A 27467-nucleotide genomic window follows, 5' to 3' on the forward strand; every position below is an offset into this window, starting at 1 on the left:
CCTCAACACCACAGGCTAAGAGGACAAGCAGACTGCCACCCTCCCTGTCAGTTTCCCATGGTCAACCTGAACCCTTGGAAAACTCAGCTGATGAAATAAAGACCACTCAAAAGGGGCTGGGAACAAAGGTAGAAGTCATTATGAATTTATTATTTACACAATTGTTAAAGTACACAAATACAGTGGTAGTACAAATGCACAGCTCAGAGACTGGTCACAAGACACAGGATGATACACACTCAACTACGCTGCCTGCCAGTGATGACGGGGTTACATACTGGCCGAGAACTGCAACAGCCACACCTGAGGGATCAGGACGGGTCTGCTCCCAGTGCAAGCCAGCAGTCCCAGGCCAGGCCTGGTGCAGGGTCGGAGGCTGCCTGCCACCAGCCTTCCGGAACCATGTTGGGACCATGGGTATTGACAAAGGGTACTTGCCACACGGGACAGCTGCTGACAGGCAAAGGCCCAACTCTAATGAAGGGGTTCGCCACCACGAAAACCTCACATTCACCATGACCCGTCCCGAACTCCCTCAGCACTCCCAGAAATGCAGCCCACCCGGTCAAGGCCCCACACTCCAAAATGCTAACAGAGTAACCAGTTCAGGATTCAGGAAGCAGCACTCACAGGCTCAGGAAGACGGCCGGCCCACTGGACAGCGCCACTGTGCGTGGGGACACCACGGCACACCAGCAGCCTACTGCGGTGCTGTGCCAGGGAGCTCTGGGGAAAGAGGGGCAGCCACAGTGGCGCTGTCAGGCCCCACCAAGGGTGCCGGCTACCAGCAGCACTCACTCCACAGGCTGGCAGAAGAAATGGAAACGGACCCATGCACATGTATACCGCACCCCATTTCCCAGATGGGGGCCCCCAGAACCACTGCTGTCTCTACTATCTGGTGTATGACAGCACAGAATCTCAGCAGGGAAGAGCATCTTAAATTCTAGCTGCAGCAGCAGAGCAGCCAGTGCCCACAGCACAGGACAGGACAGGAAGAGACTGGACTGGCTCACAGGGGCTGCCTCCTCACAGACGTCCAGCTCAAGGTCATGAAGTAGGTGGTACCACCTTTCTGGAGGCGAAGATTCTCGGTGCAGCTGGACAGGCACCCGACTTGGCGCTTTAGGGCGGGTTCCCTTCAGCACACCCCGAGTCTGTGAGGACAGCCTGCTCCCTAGCTTCCAGCAGAGGCGATGGCGGTGCCCATGTGCGCAGCCGTGTGTAAGCTGTTCAGAAACTTCGCAAAGTCAAAGGTAGAGAGGAACCACCACCACCAAAGTGACCACACGGAACCCCCAACAGGACCTCGGAGTGTCCGACTCACAGTCCTCTGCCCCCAGAAAACCAGGAACGCACACCCAGCTTTGAGTCTCGGAACTCCCCAGGCCTCTGCCTGGGCACCGCAGAGCTCTGACCCCCAAGGCCTCACTCCCTTGCTCCGTGGCAGCCTGAGCCTAACCTGCATTCGACCAGGCACCTCAGCCTGCAGTGGGGGGTGGCTGGTGGGTCCGAGGCACACAGGCGCATACAACCACAACTTCTGACGAGATTTTCTCTCAACGGACAACACAACACGAGAAAACAAACAAACAGAACACACATCCTTGTCCTTCACGTGTGCCCCTCTTCTGCCTCCATCTCACACAGACGCTCCAGCCAGGGTCTGTCTCAGGAGTCTTTGAAATCAACATCTTTTTTAAGACCGCAAAACAGACAAGAAAGAAACAATAAAAAGACGGATTTCTTTACACAGATTTAAGCCAGTAATTTTTAGCAAAATGATACAAAACTGTCTTAACCAAGTAGAAGACTGGTAGTTGCAGTGGGATCGTCAGGGAGCACAGGTTCGCCACCACTGGAGGGAGCTGCGGCTCTTGACAGGGAGTTGGGTTCTCTATGCGAGTCTCCCACACTCTGCTCTTCTGCCCAGCCCTGTGGAAACCGGGCTCACGTGGGGGCCACGCCGGCAGCCCCTGGCGATGGCGGCTCTCAGAGCCTGTCCGTTTAGTTTGTTTTGATTCCCCATGAGCGTCGCTGGGTGAGTGGCCTGGAGGGCTCCCGGCGTTAACATTTCGGGTCTAGACCGGGGGGCGTGTCACTAGTAAAGCCATTGGTAACAGAGTAGATCAGCCATGCATTGTCTGCCCTTCACAGCAAAAAGGAGAGTCTCATCGGTGCACGACAGACTGAAGACCGCTGGAAGCCACCCGACCAGGAATCTGTCGGAGCCAAAGCACAGGACAAGGTCAGCATGAGGCCAGAGGGGCTGGCCAGCAAGGTGATAGGCACAAGTACCACACGATGCATCCCGGGGAGGGGACACACTGCTGCCTGGCCCCAGTCTAGACACCCGTGCCCCAGCTGCACAGAGGGGGCTCTGCGGCCAGAACACGTGCTGAGCAGAACAAGTGACAGGAAGAGGGAAAGGAAGAAGAGGTGTGCAAGCCAGGAGACCGCAGGGCTGCGCTCAGCAGCGATGGCGAGGATCCAAGTTGGGCAGAGATGCCCACTCCCAGGGTCCCCTCCTGAGAAGCAAACGGTTGCTCTAAAAACAGGCACCCCACTTGGGGGAAGACAGGAAAAGCAGTCTTGTCGACGCATCTCCGAGAGTGTGCATGGTGTTAACACTGCACGGGTCCCCAGCACTCCGAGCCCTGGGAAAACCAAGCCCCTGCGGGAAGGAGCCACAAGTGCCATGTGGCCGACAAGAAGGGAGCGCAGCGTAGACGCCCGGCCATGCACCGACGGTAGGGAGCAGGTGGCTGTGGCTGGGTGGGTTAACACAGACGACAGCTGCGTGGACAGGATGGCTGGGCAGGGACCAAGTTTGGAAAGAACACAAAATGAGGACAGAGATAAATGAGAGAGGAAGTGGGACGACTGAAAAAGCCGGGATGGGCATAGACCACCAGGAGCCTGAAGGCAGCAAGAGCTCAAGAGCCCGACACCAAGCGTGGCGCCACTCAGCTGAGCACGACAGACATGCCCAACTGCAGCACAGGGAGGCCAAAGGCGAGGCCACAGCAGATGGTCCCCTGGGGTTGCTCCGTCCGAGACCAAGGATGGATCTTCCCCCAGACTGGGCAGCTGACCACGGCTGCTCTAGGACCCACGCAGGGAGAACAAAGCAGAAGAAGCCTCACTCTACTGCCAGCACCTGGCATGCAAGCCCAGCCCACTGAGTCCCCAAGGCGGTGGGGAGTGGTGGCTCCCTCCCCGCCTGGCGCTGGCCATCTGCTGAGCCCCACCATGAGCACACTCACCCAGTGCTGCCTTCCGCGGAGACGAGCAGCTACTTGCCGTGGTGTTCGAAAGGAATGCTATTCTGAGGTGGGGGAAAAGACAGCTGTTGGTAAGCGTCCCTCTGGCTGGACCAGTACGCGAGGCCCCGACCCGACTGCCCACGTGGGGCCTGTGTGCGGACGTGCCTCCTTGCCTTGGCCAGGTCCACAGATGCTGACAGTGCCACCTCAGGAACCAGGGAGGGAAAGTCGATCTCTCCACGCGGCTCAGGGCTCACTGCCCTCTCATTGCTGGCCCTCCGATGAGAGTGGCCATTCTTTCTCCAGAAATGAGGACACGTGACAGACCCTCCTGACTGCTCATGCACTGAGAGGCCAGCATCCAGGGGAATGGCAGGGCTGGGCTGCAAATCTTATTTGGGAGCAGGGTGTGGATTCAATGAGCCATCAAAAGGAGTAACTGGCACCTTTATGGACAGTACTGAACAAGGAAGGCCCCTCTTAGGGATCAATGGCCAGACACTCTGCAGGTCCGTGTTCTTGTGGTTGATGAGAACACCTTACACCTGCAGACCAGGCCATGTGGGATTCTTGGGCTCCCCAGAGGCTAGCTAACACAGTGGCCCTTCAGAAGACAAAGGGCCCAAGAGGAAGCAGTCACCTTCAAGCCAAGCCAAGGCAGCGACAGGTTCTATGACAGTGAGGCTGTCTTCAACCTGCATATAGTACTGTGGAGTCGCCACACCTCAGCAGGGGTGACTTCTGTAGCATTGTCCAGACATACCCAAGGGTGCGAGGACCAGAGAGTGAAACAGAACCTTTCCAATACCTTGCTGCACTCCCAGGAGGGCCTGCTTCTCACACTCGGGTCCTCCTACCTTATCCCCACTCGAGAGGGCTCCGAGGGGTGACTATAGAACTGTGGAAGCTGGAGTAATCCCCAGTCTTTCGGCTGCCAAACACATGGCTATGGGTCTAGAAACAGCTGGTAGAGGGAAGAACTCTTATTTGAACCCTTGGATTAAAAACAGGGGCAGTTACTGAGCACACTGGTGTTGGCACGCTGGAGGGAAAGAGATGCTCTGAAGGCCACATGCACTCTGGAGTCCAACTAACCTGTCCTAAAGGTCGGTGAGGTAAAAGCCAGTCCTGGGGTGGGATGGAAACATTGGGGAGAGTCTCAACACAAGCAGGCTCCAGAACCTTTACCTCAGTAGCCAGAGGGAAAGCCCAGCTATTTCTATGGAAGGAGGAGCCCTCCTTGATGGCTTGGAGCCTCCCTGTGTTCAAGCCCATGTTACACCTCTTCACACAACCATGAGAGGCCAAGCAAACAGGCAGAATGCTGAGCCCTCAGTGCAGAAGGAAACACACTATTGTAACCACGAGCAAAAGACAGTCCTGCCCTGGTACTGGCTGGGGCCACGTGCTAAGAAGAGGCTGCTGAGTTGCAGCCTTGACTGCTTGGCTCCTGCAGGGCCTTCTGACATTCGTTTCCCTCCACTACCAAATCCCCAACTATCAGATGTTTCATTTTCTTAAAAACCCAGCCCTTTCCTTACGCTTTGCCTACCCAGAATGCATTCACAGTGGCCCTTGTGGATGCTAACACCTATAGAAGAGGCCCGTTGATCCCTGGGTGCTGTGAGGGAGCAGTGTTTGCCTCTGCCCACCAAGGGACCAGTCTCACAAAGCACAGCACAGCAGTTCAAGCAGCTCTGGTCTCCAAGAAATCCACAACACAAAAGTCCACTGCTATGGAGACCACCAGCAGGTCAGAGATGCTCAGTATGCCCTCGTTCACAGCACGCCTGCTGCAGTCTTCCTGCTCCTTCCGGGCCAGCCCTGGCGCAGGCTGAGCTTTGGTGGCCCAGGGACACTGCATTTGCTCAGCAACACGCTCAGTTCCCCAAGTGGGGCAGAGCAAGCTGCACAGGTCCTTCCTAGAGACCAGATGGATGCCGCCCCATGACAGAGCTAGGCTGGTGCCAGTGCACTTCTGAGATGAGCCCCTGCTCACCTGGGAAGACTCCTTGGGGTGATCCAGAGAGCAACAGCCCTGCTGGAGCTTATCCCTGACCCCTTACCCTACCCATGGGTGGCAGACCCTAAACTCATATGAAGCAAAGAAACCGACACATTAAGTAAAGTTTCTGGTGTGTGCAGAGAGGCACGTTAGAGTGTGTAAGGACTGCAAAGGCAGAGAAAGAGGAGGATGTGAGGAAGGAATGGGTATGAGAGGAAGAGGCCTGGCAGGGGCCCAGGCCTGTTTCCAAGTATTTCCTTCTCAGAGGATCAGACCCGACCAGCGAACGATGGGCCCCTAGTGGCATGACGCATCCCCCCGCAAGGCAACCGTCGGAGCCCTTGGAGGCTCCTACAGGCCCTGCACTCAGCTGCAGGGATGACTGGCATGAGGTTCCGCACAGGGACCCTTCCTGTGGAGCCGCCCCTTCCCAGGCGCTTTGTTAGGGTAGGCTCCCAGCACCTGGCGACGAAGGAGCCTGGAGGGTAGTGTGCCACAGCACTCCCTCACAAAGGTGTAAGCACAGTGTGGAGCTCTGCCTGGGGGGAAAAGGAGGTGGGGACCTCGCCCGGAGATCACAGAAGGGAGAAGCTCCACAGAGTTCCCTGCTGGGATAACAGCTGTGGCTGGGAAAACAAGCCCACCAGCAGCTCAGCGTAGCTCAGCACAGGCTCCAACCAAAAGGCAAACAAGAATTAAGAGCATACTTTGCCCACCAGGTGAACTCAGAGATGTGGGTGGGGAGGTCCAGGGAGTGAGAAGGAAACAGACCCTTCACATCTCACCCCACTCTTGACAGTGAGCCTGGAAGGCCAGGCCAACATGTGTCCCTACAGGGCCTGGACTGCCCTGGCCATGGCCAGCTCTGATCACATACCTGTGAGGTGGACATGCGAGAGGTATCTTGTCGGCCCGTGAGATCTGACGAGGAGACGTTGACTGGGGCCCCACGGTGCAGCCGCATGCTCACTTTCCGCTCCCGTTCCATGCCAGAGACAGGCCGAGGAGAGGTGTTGGCTAGAGAGGGAAAGAGACATGGCTGCTGAGGCCCCGTGGCTTCCCACATCCCACTGGCCTGCCAAAGACCACCACAAGGGCTCTGGATGGACTCTCCCACATCTGTTCACAGCTCATTGATCCAGGCAGCCCAGCAACACTGGCTGGCAGAGCACTCTGAGCCCAACATCGCTGCACACAGGGGACTGAGAAGTTCATGAGGGGGACACTTCTGTATGGGAAGGAAGTTTCATCTGAGAAATCACCAACCCTGGTGGAGAGCTTTCAGGAAACCCAACATCCCACAGGCTGTGTGCCCTGGCCTCTCTACTCCCAAGGAGGACTGACTCAAGTAGGGGCAAACGCAGCATCAATCAATACCAAGTATGTCTGGCCTGGGCTCCCATAAGGCCACCAAACACAAGACAGACAGAAACCTGGTGTCCACTCCATGGGCTTGCTGGGAGGTGTGCTCACCCGTGTGTGAGGTAGGGGTCAGGGGTGTTGGGGGAGCCACTTCCTGGGTCCCCCGCAGGCGGCCAGAGGCTGTGGAAGGGAGGCCACGGGTGGCTGGATTCCGGGAGTGTCTCAATCGCTCCTCTCGGTCCCGGCGTTCCCGTTCAGCATCATCTGCAGCCCGGCTGGCACCCTGAGGAAGACAGCACCATCCCCTTGAGTGGCAAGAGCCTGCCTCCTAGAGGAAACCCAACTCCTGCTGCTGTGTCAAAAGGACCCGGGTCTGTCTTCTATCTTTGAGTCCTTACCTGTGAACATGATTGTGCATGGGCGAGGGGGACGATGGAGACTGCCCAGACCAGGGTAGGACAGGGTGGCAGCAATGGGTCACAAAAGGGTCCAGTCAGAGTCCAGATCCCAGACCAAAGGGAAGGTCATGTCAGTGATGACAGCCCCACCTGCCCATGCACACTCACGTCCCTGCGGGACCACCCCAGTGCTCTGGGCATCTGACTGTGAGCAGCTAGGCTGAGGCACCAGCTTACTGAATGGTCTGTCCTCACCACCAATGCTACCAGGCAGACTCTGCAAACCAGCCCAGAGCCAAATTCCAGTGCCAGCCGTATTACTGGACAGAGACACACCTACCCACTCCCAGGTGGCCCATGGCTGCCATGTGGCTATATGGCAGAGCTAAGGGACTGTGACCCTGCATAGCCAGGAAAGCTGGTGATGTTACTTGGCCCTTTCCAGAGCAGCTCTGCCTGGCTGGCTGTGAGACCGAGATAGTGCAGAAACCACACTGGAGAAGGGTGCTCTGGTGCTCGGCGCTGAGCAGCCTGCAGAAGCAGCACAGCACTGCCCTCTCAACCCGGCAAAGGCACCAGGTCCTGTAGCCTGGGCCAGCCCACTCTGCAGAGCACTCTCCTCCCAGCACCATGCTTGGTCAGATGGCTCTAGTTCAGGGTTCACCCTCGCCCTTCGGGGAGACCCGACTCATGGAATAGTGGTTTAGACAAGACAAGGCTTCTAATTTTGCACTCCTGAGAAGGAGGCACCTCTGTTCCTCCATTGGATTTGATCATCAGGTTTTAATTTCTATTTCCACCTACAAAGGATACATTTTTAATAAAAGAAGACACAAAAATTCCCCAGAAACTTGAATTCTGTCAGTGGTGTCTAATGTTAGTGAATTAAACTCACATTGCCAACCCAGGATGGGTGGCCCAGCGGCTCCTGGGCCTCCCTACTGCACCCAGGGATTCTTATATACTTCTGATGAGCCAACTGGGATGTCAGAGGAGACCAAATGTAAAACAGCCTGTTATAGAGCCCAACCAGACTGAACTCTAGGCTGCCCACCTGTCTGCTCTCTTAAGGCTCCTGGGTACACCTGGACTCAGATGAACTGAGAGACGGGGGCAGCCTGGAGAGACTGCCATGCTTTCTAGCAGTGTGCTGGTAGGTACCAGGCTACATCCCTACAGGGGGCTAGCCCCCAGGTTCTCCGAATTGATGATGGCAAGATGGGTACAGCGGTGCATGTCTGTAATCCCAGAGACTTGGGAGGCTGAAGCAAGAGGATCATGAGTTGAAGGCCAGCCTGGGCAACTTAGAGACCGAGTCTCAAAATGAAAAATAAAGAGGGCTAGGGATGTGGCTCAGTGATAGGAAGAGTGCCCTGTTCCAACCTGGGTGCTCTTCTCTGGGCAGATCTGCACCATGGGCTCACTCCAGGGCATATACTACCTACACCAGCAGTCTCCACAGGCCCCTTTGCTTGCCCTGATGGCAGCTTGCTTCTTAGAATCCTGAGCCTGCAGGTAGATGCCCAGAGAAGACCAAAGTTGTACCAGGTGTGCTCAGCTTTCACACCTCAGCCAGTGACTTTGACACCTGAATCCCACACAGCACAGATCTGCACGCAAAACTAGGAGGTGCAGCTCTGACCTACCCAGGGCTGGACTTGCCTGTCCCAGGAGGAGACAGGACTGAGTGGGCAATGCCACTTACAAACTTGAGCATGTTCCAGTCGAACACATAGTCGTAGGAGAAGCCCTGGCGGTGGAACAAGTTTCTGAAGAGCTGCCTCAGGTAGGAGTAGTCGGGCTTGTCATCAAAGCGCAAGGAGCGGCAAAAGTTCAGGTACGTGGCAAACTCGGCTGTAAAACAAGGAAAGACCCGAGGCTAATGACGGAGGCCGAATACAACCCAGAGCCGGGTTATCAACCCCTGCGCACCACCCTGGTTCTTCACACTGGAGGCATGCAGGTGAAATCAGAGGAGGATTTCACAGTCATGCTGAGGAGGAGCTGCTGGGAGCCAGCAGGGGCTAGGGACGGAGCTAGGTTAAGTGCCATCACTAATTGGTGAATCCCAAGTCCAGATGTATATTGATGGAGCTGTATCAAGCCGTTTCCACTAGGTTCTTATTCTCTTGAAAGAACAAGAAATCCCTGGATTTTAGCCCATCCCCAAAGAACACCAAAAAAGAAAACAAAAAATCACCACCACAGGACAAAATTTAGCTTTTATCTAGTTAATTTATCTTAGGGGCAGTCACAAAACACAGACAGCACCTCTGGGTTATCTGGGGATGCTGAAGTAGAGTAGGGGCAGCTGACTGCAGTCAGTTTAAAGGGCAGAATGATCACTGTGTCCCTCCCCTTCCTAAGTGCACAGGCAGTTTTCTGAGGCTGGGTCCTGTCTCTCCCGAGCCTCATAGAAAGGCTCACAAAAATGCATCAGCAGGGGAGGGCTGCCTGTTACCATAACACAGAAACACCCCTTTCTTGCCACCCTTCTTGTAGAAGATGTAGGCAGAGTGACTCTGCAGTTGCCCTGGGCACAAGCACCAGCCCACACAGGAACAGGCCGTGGCTGGTACGAGGGAGGACGGCAAGGGACTCACAGGGATAGCCTTTGCACAGTACTTCGATGGGAGTAGACATCTTCTTCTCACTGATCCTCTCATACTTCTGCCTCTTGGTGGCGGCCTTCAGCCCCTGCCAGGGGAGAGAGCCCAGGTTGAAGTACATCAGCACGTACCCCAGAGACTCCAGGTCGTCCCTTCGAGATTGCTCTGGAAAGAAAAGGGGAAAGTGTGAAGGGCAGTACATGTGTGCACACATAAAAGCAAAAGATTAAGCAAGCATGACCATAGAAGCCAACTTTAAAAATAGCCAGATGTGGTGGTGTGGCAGTGTAACTCCAGCAACTCGGGAGGCTAAGGCAGAATGATCCCAAGTCCAAGGCTAGCCTTAACAACCTAGTGAGAGATCCTGTCTTGAAATCAAAAACAAAAGGGATGGGGAGGGGGGTTGTAGCTTACTGGTAGAACACCCTGGGGTCCAAAATTCCCAGTATCACAAAAGAAAAAAAAAAAAAAAGTGTGCGCATACACACATAAAAACATTTAAAATAACAGAAAAATGAACGTGAATGGCTTCTTTACCAGAAGTGTCCCTTGCATGCTATTAAGGAAATCCCCAAACACTCCAGCTGAGTATCATCAGTGGCTCCAGCAGTCCTGAAGCTAGCCTGTCTGCTATGATGGTTGGACAACAGCCTCCAGACCTCTGGGTTCTGAGCACTGTACATGTCCACAACCCCAAGGTCACCTGAGAAGCTGGCCTTTCCCAAAGCTGAGGGACAGATATGCCCAGTGGCACCACGACCTAGGCTCACCGATTCCGAGGTGTGTGTTGATGGAGGCGTACCGCGCCGTCCCAGTGAGGTTCTTGTTCTCTCGGTACGGAATGTGCTGGTGGGTCCTCGCATCCCGGTACTTCTTGGCCAGCCCAAAGTCGATGATGTAGACCAGGTTGCCCTTTTTCCCCAGGCCCATGAGGAAGTTATCTGGCTTCACATCTCGATGGATGAAGTTCTTTGAATGAATGTACTCAATACGACTAATCTACAAGGGGAGAATCAATGCAAGAAGCAATTCAAGACCTCTCAGAGCACCAGCCTCAAGAGAGGCACATGCTCTCTCTTCCTCAGCCAGAGCAGAGTGAACACACCACCAGGAAGGTGGACTGGAAACTGACCAGCTGCATCCCCAGGCAGCTCCAGCTCCCCTGCCCCAGGCCTGGGTGTCTCCTCTCCCTAGCTCTACAGGGGTGGACAGACAAAAAACTCTGTTAGGCAACAGTGTCCACCAGCGAGACTCTGCACAGGCCACACACAAGAATCCCCTCAGAAACCACACCAGAATTGCTGGGAATCAACTGTGTGATCCTGAGAGAACTTGGGAAGCCCATTCAACGCAACCACATACTCAGGGAGGTGGGGGTCCTCTCTCCAATCCAATCACCCGTGTCATTATCTGAGGCCAAGGAAGCCTGAACAAATTCCTGTCTAACATGCCTAATAATGGAACAACAGCAGTGAAGTAACATACCCCATCAGGCAATAAGTGTCTACCAAGTGTCCACAGTGTTTGGGCATCAGAGATAGGAAAGCTTACCATTTGGTCAGCAAGCAGCAGAACAGTTTTGAGACTGAACTTCCTGGAGCAGAAGTTGAAGAGGTCCTCCAGGCTGGGCCCCAGCAGCTCCATCACCATGACGTTGTAGTCCCCCTCGGCCCCACACCATCTGATGGTAGGGATGCCCACTGGAAGAGAAGCCAAACAGAGCACTTGAGCCTAGGTCACAGCACCAACTAGCCTCTACTCAACTGACAGGCATCAGAGGTGCGGGCGGGCTAGCGTTGGGGGGTCAGAAGACCCTGGAAAAACCCGTCCTCAAGGACCTAAAGCTAAGATTAAGCCACAAATGCTAAAAACAACACAGAACAGCCTCTGCTGAGGGTTAGAGCAGTCAGTGATGGGAAATGAGATGCACCTATGCTGACTTCACACCGCTGGCCTCCAAGGGTGGGGAGTGCAAAGCCCAGGAAAGAGAAGGCAAGAAGAGCAAGACAGCAGTGTGTGCAGACCGGCCAGCAGGGCCTACTGGAGAGAAACCACAGCCTCAGAGAGATGTGCAATGCCAGATCAAGAAACAAAAGAGAGAGGAGCTGCTGTAGGCTGGCAGGAGAGAAGACATTCTTGTTATTCACTTCTGATGTTGATGAGAAAAGCAAGAGCAGTGGAAACTCTTGGGGTTACAAATAACCCAGATTTTTAATAGACAATTCAGTGGAAGAGAGAATAAAGAACACAGGATAAACCTAACAGAAACAACTGACCCAGAACGCCACAGGAGGGAAGGGCAGATCTGAAGACATGAATTAGTGTGACCCACTCCTGAAAAACTGGCACCAGAGCCCACACACAGCCACCAGCTACAGGAAGTCACACAGTGAAGCTGAGAGCATGAGCTGATGGGAGCCTCCAGGTCAGGACCTGAGTGCTACAGGAGCAGGCACATGCTCACAGGACCTCCAGAGCACACTGCCTGGTTCTCTGCTTGCCCCACAGCAAACTCCCATGAGACCCTCCTCACATATATCCCGACTACTGTCCTGGGTGCAGGTCACAAGCCTCTTGGCCCTTCCATAACAAGACTCAGCCTTATAGTACGCGTTGATGCCAGCAGGAAAATCCACTCATCAAAAATCATTTCAAGGTGGGCAAGGTGACACACACCTGTATCCCAGCAACCTGGAAGGCTGAAGCAGGAGGACTGCAAGTCTAATGCCAGACTCAGCAACTTAGCAAGATCCCATTTCACAGTAAAAATGCTGGGGATGTGGTTCAGTAGTGCCCCTGGTATCAATCCCCAGTGCCAAAAGAAAAAAAAAAGGTCGTTAGCTTTTTCCTTGATAAGTAACGTTTTAAATATTTTATATTAAGAAATCGTTTCTTACCTCACAGTCAGAAAGAAATCTATTATTTTCTTATAAAAATGTAGAAGTCATTAATTATACTTCTACCAGAGATGGAGTAAGAGGAACCCAAACATCCTCACACTTACAATATCCAAGGAAAACCCCCAAACCACACAAAACATGGAAGAAAGTTTCTAAGACAATCACAGTCTCAGGCAGACAACAAACATAACTTCGCACCTGCACCCCGGTTTCTGAGTGTGACCATAAAAGCAAGAACCAAAAAGACCCATGTAACTGAACTTCATTCCAGAACACAACTGAAAAAAAAAAGGTGAGCAACGTGAAAATGCACGGCCCACAAGAGGGTGGAATTACCATTGCCTGGCATCTGAAGGCCACCAGGCACACGAGGAGGTTTTAAGGCAGAAAACCACCCAGTGAGGTCAGGCCCAGAAACTGACCCAGCTGCTGGAATCAGCCAAGAATGGCACAAGATCTAAGTTATAATGAGGTAAAACTGACAAGGAAGTTAAAGACACGGAGATATAAAGACCCAAATCTAATGTCTAGGGCTGAGAACTACAGCGTCTGGAGCGAAAAAACACACCAAGCGGAATAAGGAATCGGACACCACAGACTCACCCACAACAGCCAGCACTGAAACTCAGAGAAGGCCAGCAAGAGCCCCTGGGAGCTGTGGGGCAACCCCAAGCCGCGGATGGAACTGGAACCCGAGAAGGGAGAAAGGGAAGAGGACAGAATCCAGTTCTGTGAAGCAGAAGCACAGAACCACGCTAGGCACACTGCACGATCTGTGGGTAACACTGCAGCCCCAGCAGCCCCGCACCACCAGCGAGGAGGGAAGTCTTTTCTGCAGAGGAGGAAAAGCCAGGCGCCAGGTCCGGACCTTCACAAGGGGAACCCAGCAGCCACCGACAGCCCACCCTTGTCATCACTCATTTATTTTATCTGAATCAAATTGGCCATTTGAGAAAAATTGAAAGATAAGAATAAGCCTACCTGGGATCATGGGTAACCCTCTACTGCAGAAGTCACTCAAAGAGTTGACTCACGAATGCAAAGCACTCTGAAAATCTGCAGCACCCTGATCACCAGTGTGTGAATCAGACCAAGTATTCAAATAGCAAAGACACACATAAGACACACACTAACTCTGACAATCCAGTTTACTTGTAAAATCTCAAGATTCTGAGAACAGCAAGTGACCTTGAAACACCAGTGGTCACTGTGAACCAGTTCCACGCAGGCCCGCAGGCAGCTTTCAACCGTGTTCCCTGTTCCCAGATCCGTGGACACGTAGGCCCACCTGCTGAGTGGGCACCTTTTTCCTTCGGCGCCATGTTCTGGGCTCACTGTAGCTCTTCCTGCCCTTCTCTAGACCTGGCCATTTCTCCAAGCAGTTTGGGCTCCTCTCAGTGGGAACCATGCAAGGGCCAGGTGTGTCACTGCTCCTAGGTTCCATCTAGAGCCACAGCAAGACAGTTCTGATCAAAAGACTCCACAGCAAGCTGCACTACTTGGAGTATGGAATTCACCTTGCCCCTTCCCTCTTCTCCCTCAATTCTAGACTCATCTTGTCAAGTAAGAAAAGCTGCTGGATTTTGATGAAAATTTCACTGAATTTAAGAGCAACTCAGAAAACTGACATTTCAAAGTATTCCTTTCCAGATAGCTTTTGTATGGGTTTCTTTTTTTGCTACTTTAAACGCATTTTTAAAACTACATTTTGTTAACTGATTATTGTTGGTGTAATGAAATGAAATGACCATATTTTGCTCTTCAGCTAAACTAAACTTATCTCTTTTTAGGTTCACCAAGTAAAAATTTTATTGTCTATAAATAATAGCAGTTTTCAGCAATGTATTAGGTCAAAAAAAGTTACAGAATATAATTGTACTATACAACATTCAGAGCTATGTCTATCTGGATACACAAGTGGCACAGACTCACCAAACTCTTGGGTGCACCCAATCCAGTGCCCTTTCCTTCCAGGATGAGGGCAGCACTAACACAGTGGTAACATTGTTACCACCTGTGGCATTAAAAACAGAATAAAATACAGTTACCACCAAAGGGCTCCTGCTCTCAGGGATCCCTGGCCAGAAAAGATGAAGCTTTGTGGCATGCTTCACTCACAGCTGCCAGTGGCCACAGAAACACTCAAGAGGACATTCCTGCTGATGCAAGGTGAAGAACCTTCTGGTCACAGGCTAATAAACAGGACTCTGAAAGCAGGCATTTCACATCAGCAAAATCCAGAACCTAAAATGGATCTGTGCCTGAAAAGTACCAATTCTGGTGTTTCTGTGGAAACAACTGAGGCCAGCAGAGACCCAAGCACCACAAGGTGGACACCGGCTACTGCTGTTGCCACTTACAGCTGTGAACCCAGATGCTTCCCCTTATGGGGCCTAAGAACCAGACAAATGTTTGGGATGAAAACCAGGGGACAGGGTCAGATACTGGCACATACCTTCCTTATGATTTGCAAGAAGATACACTACAAATGTGGGGACTCAGCATTAATACAAATAAAAGTCTTCATGAATTTTTCAGCAATTTTAAGATGACTAAAAATAGGGCTGGAGTTGTGGATCAGTGGTAGAGTACTTAAGTGTGAGGCACTGGGTTTGATTCTCAGCACCCATATAAATAAGTAAATAAAATAAAGGTCCATCAACATCTAAAATAATATTAAAAAAAAAAAAAAAGATGACTAAAATAAAAATGGCAGCTGGGAACATTGGTGCATGCCTGCAATCCCAGATCTCCGGAGGCTGAAGTTGGAGGATCTCAAGTTCAAGGCCACACTGGGCAAAACTGCAAGACCCCAATTTAACAAACAAAACACCTGCCAAATGTTTCCTGACATATCATTAGTTAAATTTTTAAAAACATTAATGTCTTGTGGGATGACAGAAACAAAAACAGAGCAGGGCTGGCGTGCAGCACAGTGGCAGAGGACTTGCCTAGTGTTCACTAGCTCTGGATTTGATGTCCCACACTGGAAAACAAAAACCAAAAACCCTGGAAACACCAAGGGGCAAGTGCCTGTGGAGACAAACTCGTGCAGGGCAGGGGCCCATGCTCCAGCAGGGAGCCCAATTCCCTGCTGGGGTGAGTGGCACAAGCGTCCACTCTATCATCCACCACACCTTTCTTGACACATACGCCTACAGTTCCCCACACCTCGTGACAGAAGGATCATGGTGTGTGCACCCCTGCCTACAGATACCCCACTCTCCCTGCCCCAGACCACACCAGCCACTTTCAACCTGGACCAGAAACAGCTCTGAACCCAGTAAAATGTTCTCTGCTGGGGGGCTTACTAAGAAGAGCATTCTAAAGCTACTCCTGGGCACATTAGGGTTGGAAAAGAGCAGTGACTTTGGTCTCTAGGTCTATCTGGCAGTCACTTAGTGTCGGTAAACACTGGCTGTCTGTCCCACTCTTTCACCAACATGGTTAATTTTAATTTATTTCTGCTCAAGTTTTCTCCCCGCCCCCCCGCCTTTGGTACTGGAGATTTAACCTAGGGTGCTTGACCACAGAATCATCTCCCCAGCACCACCCTTTTAAAATTTGAGACAAGTTTCACTAAGTTGCCTAGGGCCTCACTAAGTTGCCAAGATTGGCCTTGAACTTGTGATCCTCCTGCCTCAGCCTCCCAAGCCACTGAGATTATGTGTGTGCACCACTGTTTTCGACCTATTGTCCCAACCAGATTGTGAACAGATGGAACTCTCTGGGCTCGTAATGATGCTCAGTGCTGCAGGGCAGAATACTCAAGTTCCTGCCTGTGTCCCTGGAACACCAGGAAGTCTCCTGTACCTCACTTGCAGCATGTGGTTGAGGAGTCAGTACATACTATACAGAAACACCCTGACAATGAGGACAACGTGTCTCCCTGAAGCAGCGTGACCACCTGAGTGCAGTAGCTCTCTGGTCAGGCACTGTGGCACCACCAGCCTTACAAGTTTCCCAGATGAATGTGTTGTAAGTCAGAGAACAATCACATCCACTCTGCCCTGACTTTCTCTTCCAGCACATCCTGAGATGACCCACATTAAGCAAGGTCAGAACAAGCACTGTCAGAGTTAATTGTTGTCTCTTCCTGAAGAATAACTCACAACCACCTATGCAGAGGACATGCTGCAAGAGGCTGGAGTGCAGCAAAGCACAGTGATTTCCAAGCAGAGCAGGTGCCTTCATCCTGTACCTGCTGATTCTGGTGTGGTCCTGGCTAGAATTCATCCAACAGGAACTGCTGAACACAGCATGCTCTTCTTCCCCTTTTGTGGTACTAGAACCTGGGCTCTGTGAACGCCAGGCAAGCACTCTACCACTGAGCTGCACCCTCAACCCTTTTTGTTTTTTAAAACAAAAATCTTGCTAAGTAGGCCAGGCTGGCCTCCAACTTGTGATCCTCTTGCTTCAGCCTCCCAAGTAACTGGGATTACAGGAGTGCACTGTGATGGCCAGGTGCAACATTATGTGTTTTCTAGAGCAAACCTTCAAGGTATCTACCAAACACGCAACAGGGTTCAAAACCCTGGTTTATCCAATAGTAAAACCTAACCCACGTCTGGGGAATGGCAATCAAAGGCCCAAATGGAAGAAAGCCCATTTTTTTTGGAATCATGTCTGGATTCCAGAATCCTGGAAAAGCGATGTGGGCAAAAACAAGGGAGCAAGTGATTCCTCCCACTCTACATTAAGTTCAAAGCAGGAGGCAATACTGCCCACCAGGGGCACCTGGCATGATCTGCAGACAGCTCTCCACAACTGAGGAGGAGAGAAGCAACTGGCAGAGAAGAGCATGCACAGGGAGCAGCGATGGTGCTGGATCTGAGACCTGCTGGGTGGGATAGGTTCCTCTGTGGCCACTGCCAGATGTCTGCACCAGTGCCGTTCCAGGCTCGTGAGGGACAGTTCCTCCCTCTCCCCTCGCAGGCTCCCCAGTTTGCATGTTCTCATGAAGAATCACTCCTTAATGCTTTTTTTAAGCTTGTAGGTTTTATGTAACCCCCAGAAAAGGTCAGACCCAGTGTCACCTTGTTCTACCCTACTCGTCACAACCTAAAAGCTGCATTATAATCTCTACGCCCCAGAGAAGCTGATCCTCTACAGAAGGTCCCTCAGAGAAGTCTCTGGCGACCTCTCCTTGGGACAACAGTGGAGGAGGAATGACACCAGAGTTTTCATCACTGTAGCCTCCTCTGGTCACAAAGCCCAGGACACGGTGCTCTGGACATCACTAAGATGAACCACAGAAACAGGTACAGGTATGCTATTTTGACATGTATCTGCAGCCAAAGACACTTTGTTACAAAAATGCTGCTTTTGTGGTGGGAAGACCTCAAGCCTCAAAGATCCCCTCAACATCCCCCTTCTCCTACCAGCCCTTTTGGTCAATGAAGACAATGTGGACAAATGAGGGGGACTCCCTCTACCCTCCAACTATTAACAGTACTGAAGGCTACTTCTAGCAAAGTGCAGCCATCCCTCAGATACAAACACTGCTCCCAAATGGGTTCCTCACTCAGGCCAAGACCAGACCCTCAGATGAACATGTTGGTGAGCCCCACCCTTCACAATGTTGCTGTTTCCATGGCTTTGAATTCCCCAATAAAAATTCTCTTCTGCTCCACTAAAACTATATTTTAAGTCCAGAAAATTCTAAAAGCAACACTTTTGAGATCAAGATGGATACGCTCTGGTTCCAGATCTGGTACACCTACTGGATTCAGGCACCCCAAGGTCCTGGGGCAAGGTTCCACAGAACTGGAACAGGGACTGACCTGGAAAGTGTCACAAAAGTTGCTGAGTTGAAAACTTTTATTGTATTCAAGAGAAAACTGAAGCCAGACAGTCTGAAGGGACCCCCAAAGCTGTAAACACAATATGTGACCCACAGGGGCCATAGTACAATATGCAATGTCACTGGTGACACCTGCCACCATCAACAGACACCATGCATTTTAAAATTCACACAAATCCTACATTTCAAGGACAGTGTAACCTAGCAGAAGCTAAGAAAAGTGGTATGTAAGCAGAAAAGTATACAACTATTTCTCTTTGTTGAGTGACGTCTTATGTGGCTGAGCCAGTCTCTTCAAGGAAGAAGCCACAAACGACTTGGCCAAGGGTATGGACAGACACCTTTCCCTACTTTCCCAAAATAAACCAGAGACTGGCTTGAGACACATCCTCTCTCTTATTGGATAAAACCTTGGCTTCTTTCTTCAACAGGTAAAGGACATACCTCCTCCTTGCATCATTTTGTAGATTTTGCTCTCAATGTGGAGCTGAGGGTGTTTGGTTTTGACACATTCAAGCTTGATGGCAACCTCTTCTCCTGCAGCAATATCCGTACCTTGGCAAAGAAAGAAAACCATACACATTAATCATCCGATGTCTACCAAATGACCCAACATCACAGTTCACTGCAGAAATGCTGGTAGCTTTTAATTTTCTGAGATAAACCAAATGATGGATGCTCTCCATTTTCGAAGATGGTAGCAACAGTTGACAACCATCTAACAATTGTCTGACATGCATAGGAAAGTTCATTTGGAATTCTACCACCTGCTTACATCTGTACCCATGCCAGGGTCGCCACAGCCAAAGGGCCTTCCTTTCTGGTCTCCACCTTCCTTTCAGCCCTGTCCACTGGCCTCTGCATTCACTTGCCCAGAGCATGCCACTGGAAAGTGCCATGATATTTCTCCATGCTGCCTTAATAAGCCTTTGGGAGTGTGCTTGAGTCTCCCTCTAGAATGAGGGAGGGGGTTTAAATGCCAAACCTCCACAGCCTCAGTCCAGACAGGCATAGCATCCACTCATCACAACCCTCAGCAGTCAGGCAATTTCAAGTAGGCAGTTTCAAGTAGGCCCAGTGCCTACGTAGCTGCAGAAGCCATTTCCAGCCACAGACTCTCAATTAAGCCAAAGGATTCCCTCACTCCCTTCCAGGGGACGTTAGATCAGAAAAAAGGACCCTTCCCAGGGCTCCACTGGTACCACCTATGGAACACATACTGGGCACACAACTTTTGTCAGTTTGTGACTAATACTGTAATAAACTACTCTATGAGTTTAGAGTTTTTTATTTTTATTTCATTCTTTAAAATATTTTTTTAGTCATCAATGGACCTTTTAATTTTTATTTATTATATGCAGTGCTAAGAACCAAACCCAGTGCCTCACACATGCCAGGCAAGTGCTCTACCACTGAGCCACAACCTCAGCCCAGTTTAGAGTTTTTATGTAGGGATGTCATGCCTCTGCTTTTCTCCAATAAGGACCTGCAGAGCTGGCAACCACCTTTCCTCCAGGCTCACAAAAGTGTTCCCGAGTCCATGCCTAACCTGAAGCCCTACTTGACAACTCCTGACCCGTTTTCATCACACGATGCAGCGAAGCGCTCTGAAAACGGAAACAAGGTCTTCTGCGATGGCACACCTGGCCCTCCTCTCCCCTCAAAGGGTCCTTCTAAATAGGAAGTACTAGCTACTCAGGAGGCTGAGGCAGGAAGGTCATAAGACTAAGGTCGGCCTGGACAATTCAGAAAGACCCTGACTCAAAATAAACAAACAAAAAAGGGCTGGGGATGTAGTTCAGTGGTAGAGCTCCCCTGGGTTCCATCCCCAATACCATGCCCACCCCTGACAAAAGTACAAAACACTTTCATCCTGCCCAGGGATGTGGCCATTTGCAAAGTGATTAACAGGGCTCCCACAAGCTGAGACTCCTAGGAGAGCCCCCTTTGGAGGCCGTACTAGACAGACTGCAGTGGAGGCAGAGCAGTCTGGCCAGCCCTAAGCAACTCAGCTTCTCAGTTGAGATGGGTTGAGGGGACTCTGCAGACTGTTTCACAGGGAGCTGGGGATATGAAGGGGCTTATGGTTACACAGTGCTTGAGTCCCAGAGGAATAGCAGATCAAGGCCAACAAGCATGAGGACAACATGACTGCTATCCAGTGAGCCCCCAAGAACCAGTCACTCTGGTGGCTCAGAGTTCTGCACAAGATGCAGCACTCCCAGCAAGCCTACCAAAGCCCTGGGCAACACTGAAGATCTGCAGAACTAATAGCACCTGATCATTACCAGTGACCACTCCAGATCTAACTTCACATACCATTCAATAGACACTTTGGGGGCAATCACAAGATGGTAACACAGCTCATTCTTCCTGCCTACAGCTGGGACAATCTATCCAATCGCAAAAGAAATGACTTCATCTAAAACATGCCATGCGGATGAAAAATGACCTCCGAGTTCCCCTAAGGACCTGGACTCTGAGCTGAACTCACCATCCAGGAGGAATGATGACTCATCTCACCAGTTACATCAGCGACTCCCTGCATCTCGAAGCAGCACAGCTCTGGGGGACAACACCACGCTCCTTGCCAGCTGGCAAGTCCACACTGATAGTCTAGGGCCAATGAACCTAGGACCAGGATCTTCACGAAGATGGAGGATGACTCTACCTACTACTCTGCAGCTGATAAAGCTCATGTCTAACAGTCACTCCTGCAATACTGACAGTTGTGGGAACAAATGACCACTGGCAACTCTGAAACATAACCTGAATTATATCCTGCCATGCAGCCAAGAGCACGTGTTATAATAGCAAACAGAGCCAGTTTTTCTGCAGGACCATACAGGAAGATTGCCCTGAATCTGCTGACCAGCTGGAAAGGAATGCTAGTTGGGAGACTGAGGCCTTCAGGAACTTAGCAAGACCCTGTCTCTAAATAAAAAATTAAAAGGGTTAGGGACATGGCTCAGTGGTTAAGCACCCCTGGGTTCAATCCCTGGCGCGCGTACACACACACACACACACACACACACACTAAATAAATAAATAAACAAAAAGGCAAAAATCAACCAAAAAAAGACAAATGCTTGAGAGTAGTACACCCTTACACCCTCCAGGATTTCCTCCATGGACTTCATTACCTAACAAGAAGAAAGACCAGGCAGACGGCTTCTGTGCACCCTGCAGGTCCCAATGCAAACCCACTAGCCTGCAGCCCTGCAGCCCTGCCCCACCTCCCTCGCTGGCAGCATCCCCATGCCCCACCAGCAATGCTTCCCTACACTGCTACTAATCCTCAAGGGGACAAACACAGGATAAGGAAGCACTGACAAGGTCTGATAGCCATTTGGCATTGTTGCAACATGTCTATCTTATTTTACAAAAGTGGAAATTATAAAACCTGTTCCTTTATTACAAGTATGCCTGAGAAATACTCTAAGAAGTAACAAAGGCATTTAAGAGCTATGATTCAGAACAAGACAAAATCAGGTAACCAGCAGATGTTTATTCAGGTTGTATATTTGAGGACATTAATCAAACCCTTTTTTGTACACCTCAATGATTCTGGTCTTCTGTTAAGACAGGGCTCCCTCACTCAGCATAAATGTTGGTCTGTGTTTAGACATAGGACATTGAGTTGAGCAGATAATAACAAGTAGTGAGTACTGGTGTTGTGGCTCAGTTGGTAGAATGCTTACCTAGCACATGCAAGGCGCTGGGTTCCATCCTCAGCACCACATTAAAAAAATTAAATAAATAAAGGCATTGTGTCCAACTACAACTAAAAAATAAATACTTTTTTTTTTTAAAGAAATAACAAATAGTGAATTACATAAACATAACCCAGAGCATGACTCTGTCCTGGAATAGGAAAGAGTCATGCTAAATTACCAGCGTGGCTGTTGTTAATTCCCACCCAGGGTTATCAATAGAAAATAGGGAACCACCTTAGAACAACAGGTCAAAGTCATCTCTCAGGGAAACTGACAAGGTGGTGTGGAAGAATATCATGACTTCTCACTGAGATGCTCATGTAATTCCAAATTCCAAGGTAAATGGAGTCCCAGTAAGAGGCAGTGACTGCTCTATTCTCATGGTCAGCCAGCAGTGGGGTCACTCGCCAGAGACATCAGGGTAGTGACGGGGAAACGTGAAAACCAGAGATGAACAGGTTACTAAAGTTTAGTTCCCCAAATATGGGACATCACGTAGTATGATGCACAGTCCATCCAGGTAAGAGATGGACGGACAGACGAGACTCCCAGAAACTGAAGGAGTGATGGTGAAACAGTAGTCAAGAACAAACTCCATTCTCCTAGCTGGGTCCTTGACCATACCGCTTGCTTCTAGAAAATAAATGATGAGACCAAACCTAGACCACATGGCACCTTGCAGGCACTCTATCCACAATGGCTAACACAGTGACGCTCCATTTACCATGACACCATCAGACAAACTGGCCTTCAGCCTGGCCCATGCCACAGGCTTTTCTTCCCTGATACCACCACATTGGACTGGGAACACATGGTCCACAACAAGAGCACTGGCTCCATTTTCAGATGTTATCAAGTTTCTAAGAGGCACACTGCCACCCAAAATAGAAGAATTTCTGGTTTCCTTTGCATCAAAAAAACAAAACAAACAAACAAAAAACACCACCTCCAGTGATGGGCTGACACTGGGAAGGACACTGGGCTGAGACTGCCTTAAACCTACCTGCAATACCGGCACATGACATCCTGCCCACATGTGCTCTCCACAGGCCTGTGGGCTGTGATACTGTTCCAATCTGCCCCCTAAAGAGCCTTCCACACGGGGTTGGCTTGGACTGAGGAAGGAGACTGGATTTTTCTGGCTCCCATGGTAGCTCAAGTCCAGTACACACGCTTTCTGAAACTTGGACATTCAAGAAACAGCTCTACATGCTGCCCTCTCTGAAGGGACAATTTTGGGAAAGATGTGCACAACATGGTGGCACTACAGCCCTTTCTCCTGGCTACTGCACAGCAGGAGGTCAGAGGGTACAGGCCAACTAGGGGCACTGCCATAAACTCAAGGATAGCCTTCCCTTCCTCCCAGTCTCAAATACCTGGAAATACAGAAAAGTCCTGGGTTGAAATCCAAAACTACAGTGTCAGGCTCAAAGGAAGATGAGCCCCACTGGAGGAGTGAAGTGCTTTCTGAGAAAACATCAGAGTTGCCACAGTTAGGAATGGTTTTAATCATACTCACACCAGAACTCACACATAGACTTTAAGTCACAAGATAAGGAATGGTTGCAGAAAAATGGCAGATTAGTCCACCCATCCCATGGTCTTCAGACTCTGCATCTTCCATAGACCCACAGTTCCATACTCATGTTAGTACAGCATTTTTGCTTCAGTTCCTAAGTGGGGTGGCTTGAAAGGGGAGCAACGTGGGCAAAGAGACAATGCCAATGTAAAGACTTGTGGTACCCAACCCCATGCAAGTGAGTATGACCTGATGGACAAACCAGTTCCTTTTAAAACACACAGAGGAGACAAAACAAATCCCTCCGAAGAGGTTGACCCAAATGGTCAAGTGCCCACTGTGTCCAGCACAAGGTACCCAAAGGATGCAACACTGAGGAAGCAGAACCCTTGTGAAGTCTACATGCTCCATGCAACATGCTTACACCTCTGAATGACATGTGGCAGCCAAACCACAACTTGATTGTCAGAGTCAATCTTCAGAAAGCACAGTTATTTGGCAAGGTCTCAGAAAGCAAAAAATTTCAAAACACCTACTTTTTGGTGCCTGCAAAAGGGTGCCTAACAGATTGACTTTTCAGTACAGCTCCTAGATCCTGAGGTTAAAACCTGTGCCAAAATCCATTGTTCTATAAATAAGCTAAACGCTTCCATTTACCCAGCACTTCTGAGTCCCAAAACACTGCCGAGAAGGCATCTGGCTGACTACTTAGTTATAAATATTTAAATAGTGAAACCCAAACGTCTTTAGAGCATACTTTTCTCAGCAGGCCATTATAGCAGAAATACAAATTAAAAAACATCAAATGGCATGTGATGGGGTTACCCTGTAGGTTAACTGGGAACCAAAACTAGTTACGAACTACCGGACAGGGCCAGTTCATTAACACTGTCAGCCCTCAAGGTCCTGGAAAGGGTGGGAGTGAGAAGCACTCAAACTTGGGATAATCTGAAAGGCAAGGCCCAAGGCACTGCTGACTCTCAACCATCCCTGACAGGCAGGGCTGCTCAACATCATAACTTTACCCTAACTCAGGCAGCAGTCACTCTGCAGACCCATCACTGTTAGGCCACACACTCTCAAGTTCAGGGGTTTGGAAGAATTTGTACACAATTCCACTGAGAAAATTAATGGAATTTTAAGTTTAGAAAAGTTAATTCTATTTCAAATTCCCAACTAGAAGCTTTAAGCCAACCTTTTATTACCCGTGTATACACACATACATCCTTTTACTAACACAACTCAGGACATCCCCACCCAAGTGTTTTTTCAAGTCTACCTTGAGAACTTTAAGTCCAAAGTACAACTCATGAGAACTTTCCTACCACTCTCCTAGCCTCCACTTCTGCCAACATCTTATCTTTGTCTGAAATCAGCTAAATTTAGTTATTTTTTATTTCCAGGTATTAAGTATTCAATGCAGATGCTTATAATGTACTCAATGACCACTCTAAGGTGGAGGGGCTCTGACCAGGGCCAGCCAAAGTCCTAGCTCAAGGGGAACATTTTCAGTCTGTTTATGACTAAGGTGGTAACTTGAAGAGACATGGGGCCCCTCCAGTGGGTTAGTTACCTGAAGCTGCTACTTTTGGAAAAGGCAAGATCAGACAGCAACAAGGAGCCTTCAGAACCAGCCCAGGATTTCCCCATTTGACTGGGCCACTCCCCACCTCCACACTGCACTTGGGTTGTTTTGACATTCCCCCCCCCCCCCCCGAAGTGCAAGACGCGGGGTCAGCCTGCAAGTGAGTGGGTGGAGACAGCCAGCGCAAGACCCGCGGTGGAGCCGCGCGTGGCCTTTGTTTACTGCTGTGACCTTAGATGGGGGTAGGGAGCCAAGGCCCCGCCCGGCAGCCCAGGCCCTGCCCCTCCGGGCCCCACCCCCAGGCCCCTGCCTCCACCCGGCCCCCGCGCAGCCCCAAACCCAGGACCACCGACCCCGCGGCCCCCGTCCCCGTCCCTGCCCCTGCCCTGCAGACTTGGCCTCCAGGCCCGGGGCCCACCCAGCCCCAGCCCCAGGCTTGTCCTCAACCCCTGCCTCTCTCTGGGGCCCGGCGGCCCCGCAGTCCCAGTCCCAGTCCCAGCCTCAAGCCCCTGCCTCTCCGGGGCCCGCCCACCCACCCCCTGCCCCGGCCCCGGCCCCGGCCCCGGCTCCAAGCGCCTGCCTGTCCCCTGCACTCAACCCCAGGCCCAAAGCCCCCAGCCTCTCCCCCACAGACTCAGCCCCAGGCCCGCGGGCGGGCCCCTGCCTCCCTCCCGGGCCCACCGGCCCCGCAGCCCAGCCCGCTCGCCCGTGGCCGTTGGGCGCAGGCCCGGCCCCCCGCGACCCCGCCCGCGGCCCCGCACCCTCCCGCGGCGGGTCTCACCGAGATAGATGTCTCCGAAGGAGCCGCTGCCGATCTTGCGGCCCAGCCGGTACCTGTTCCCGACTCTCAACTCCATGACGGCGATACGGCTCGCTCCTGCCCGCCCGGCCGCTTCCTGGGTCTGCGCTCCGGGAGGCGGTGCCGCTGCTGCCGCTACTGCGGGTCCGGTCCGGCTCCGCCCCCCTCACGGCCCCGCTTTCACCATCGCTTTCCGGCCGCCCCGCCGCTCCCAGCGCCTCAATACGGGGCGGATGGGACAGTCCGAGCGCCGCCGCCGCTGCTCCGGCCCCTGCCGGCCCCGCTTGCCTTCTCCCCGCCGCGGATGGACTCGGATCTTCCGGGCCTAAGTCCCCCTTCAGCTGCCTAAAGGAGCCGCCGCCATCGCGCTGTGACGTCACTTCCCCTAGCAACCCGGGGGGGGCGGGGCCACGCCGCTGGGGCGGGGAATGGGGCGGGGCCCAACGCTCCTGCCGGCGCTTGCGCATGCGCCCAGCAGCATCCGCTCTGGGCTCCTCGATCTCGGGCCTGTCCTGCCTTCCCACTGGCGGGCTCCCCTTGGTCGCGCGGGGCTTTTGGTTGCAAGTGTCAGGGAAGCCAGCCGGTCCTCTCGACAGACCTGGGAAAGGTGCCAGGCAGTGCCCTTTGCACGAGGACAGAGGGCCCCAGCCCTGGATCAGGGGTCATAAGTGTGCAGTCCACCCTGACAGGAGCTGCCATTTTCTGGACTTTGGGCGCTGCAGAACATCAGTACCTGCGGTGTTTGGCTGCCCACTCCTTCTCAGTACCAAGCGAAGGGGGGAGGAAGAGCTGGTCTCCTGGTCCACCTCTGTCTACCTCTGGGGCCCTCAAAGTGGGCAATAAGATCGGTGGATGGTGAAACCACCAAGGGTGCAGAGGGTGAGGCCCAGACGTCTGTCTCCTCCTCCCTTCAGTGCCATCAGCCTGGACACGAAGTCAACATTTTTATCTGATCCTTGTTGAATGTGAACTTGCTTCTGGAAAAAGCAAACAAGGATGTGGAAGTTCAAGTTGACAACTGGCTTCAAACGGAGGAATCCCCCAGAGAAGCCCCACACAGTAAGTGCAGGCACAGGCTCTCTAATCATGCATCTCTGCTCACAGCCCAGCAAAAAACGAAGGGCCATCGAACAGCCTGACCGTTGGACAGCTTGATGCCTATGTTTGAACATTTGGCACCTGCTCTGGGGATTAAAGCTCTTCTGTACCCACAGCGCAGCACCTGCCAGAAGTCCATTATCAAGCGCTGGACACTTTTGAGATGAGATAGTCACAGACTGTATAGTCAGTCCAAGCTGGGCACGTGGCAGTAAGACAGACCCAGACCCAGAGACTTAAAACATCAACAGTTTATGCCATGATGGCAGGGCATGGTGGTGCATGCCTGTAACCCCAGCAGCTCAAAAGGCTGAGGCAGGAGGATCATGAGTTCAAAAGCCAGCCTCAGCAAAATCGAGGCACTAAGCAACTTAGACCCTGTCTCTAAATAAAATATAAATAAAATA

The 27467-nt window shown here is 51.5% G+C and overlaps 1 protein-coding gene across 2 annotated transcripts in view; it reads right to left on the reverse strand.

The window, feature by feature from the left end:
• Positions 1-26336, reverse strand: part of Csnk1d (casein kinase 1 delta) — a 29777-nt gene extending 3441 nt beyond the window's left edge. The window contains exons 1-10 of one of the 2 annotated variants that reach the window (XM_027920624.3): positions 25945-26334; positions 18788-18898; positions 11192-11340; positions 10411-10639; positions 9635-9805; positions 8737-8885; positions 6745-6916; positions 6149-6288; positions 3267-3328; positions 130-2222 (exon numbers count right to left, since the gene is read on the reverse strand). In XM_027920624.3, the coding sequence (XP_027776425.1) occupies positions 3296-3328; positions 6149-6288; positions 6745-6916; positions 8737-8885; positions 9635-9805; positions 10411-10639; positions 11192-11340; positions 18788-18898; positions 25945-26020 (1230 nt within the window). In that variant the 5' untranslated portion in view covers positions 26021-26334 and the 3' untranslated portion in view covers positions 130-2222; positions 3267-3295. Of the gene's footprint in view, positions 1-129; positions 2223-3266; positions 3329-6148; positions 6289-6744; positions 6917-8736; positions 8886-9634; positions 9806-10410; positions 10640-11191; positions 11341-18787; positions 18899-25944 lie in introns of those variants that run through there. The other variant, XM_027920623.3, reaches the window with a different exon arrangement.
• Positions 26337-27467: the final 1131 nt, after the last annotated feature.

The sequence above is a fragment of the Marmota flaviventris genome, chromosome 17 (assembly GCF_047511675.1).
Source record: "Marmota flaviventris isolate mMarFla1 chromosome 17, mMarFla1.hap1, whole genome shotgun sequence".
NCBI classification, from domain to species: Eukaryota; Metazoa; Chordata; class Mammalia; order Rodentia; family Sciuridae; genus Marmota; species Marmota flaviventris.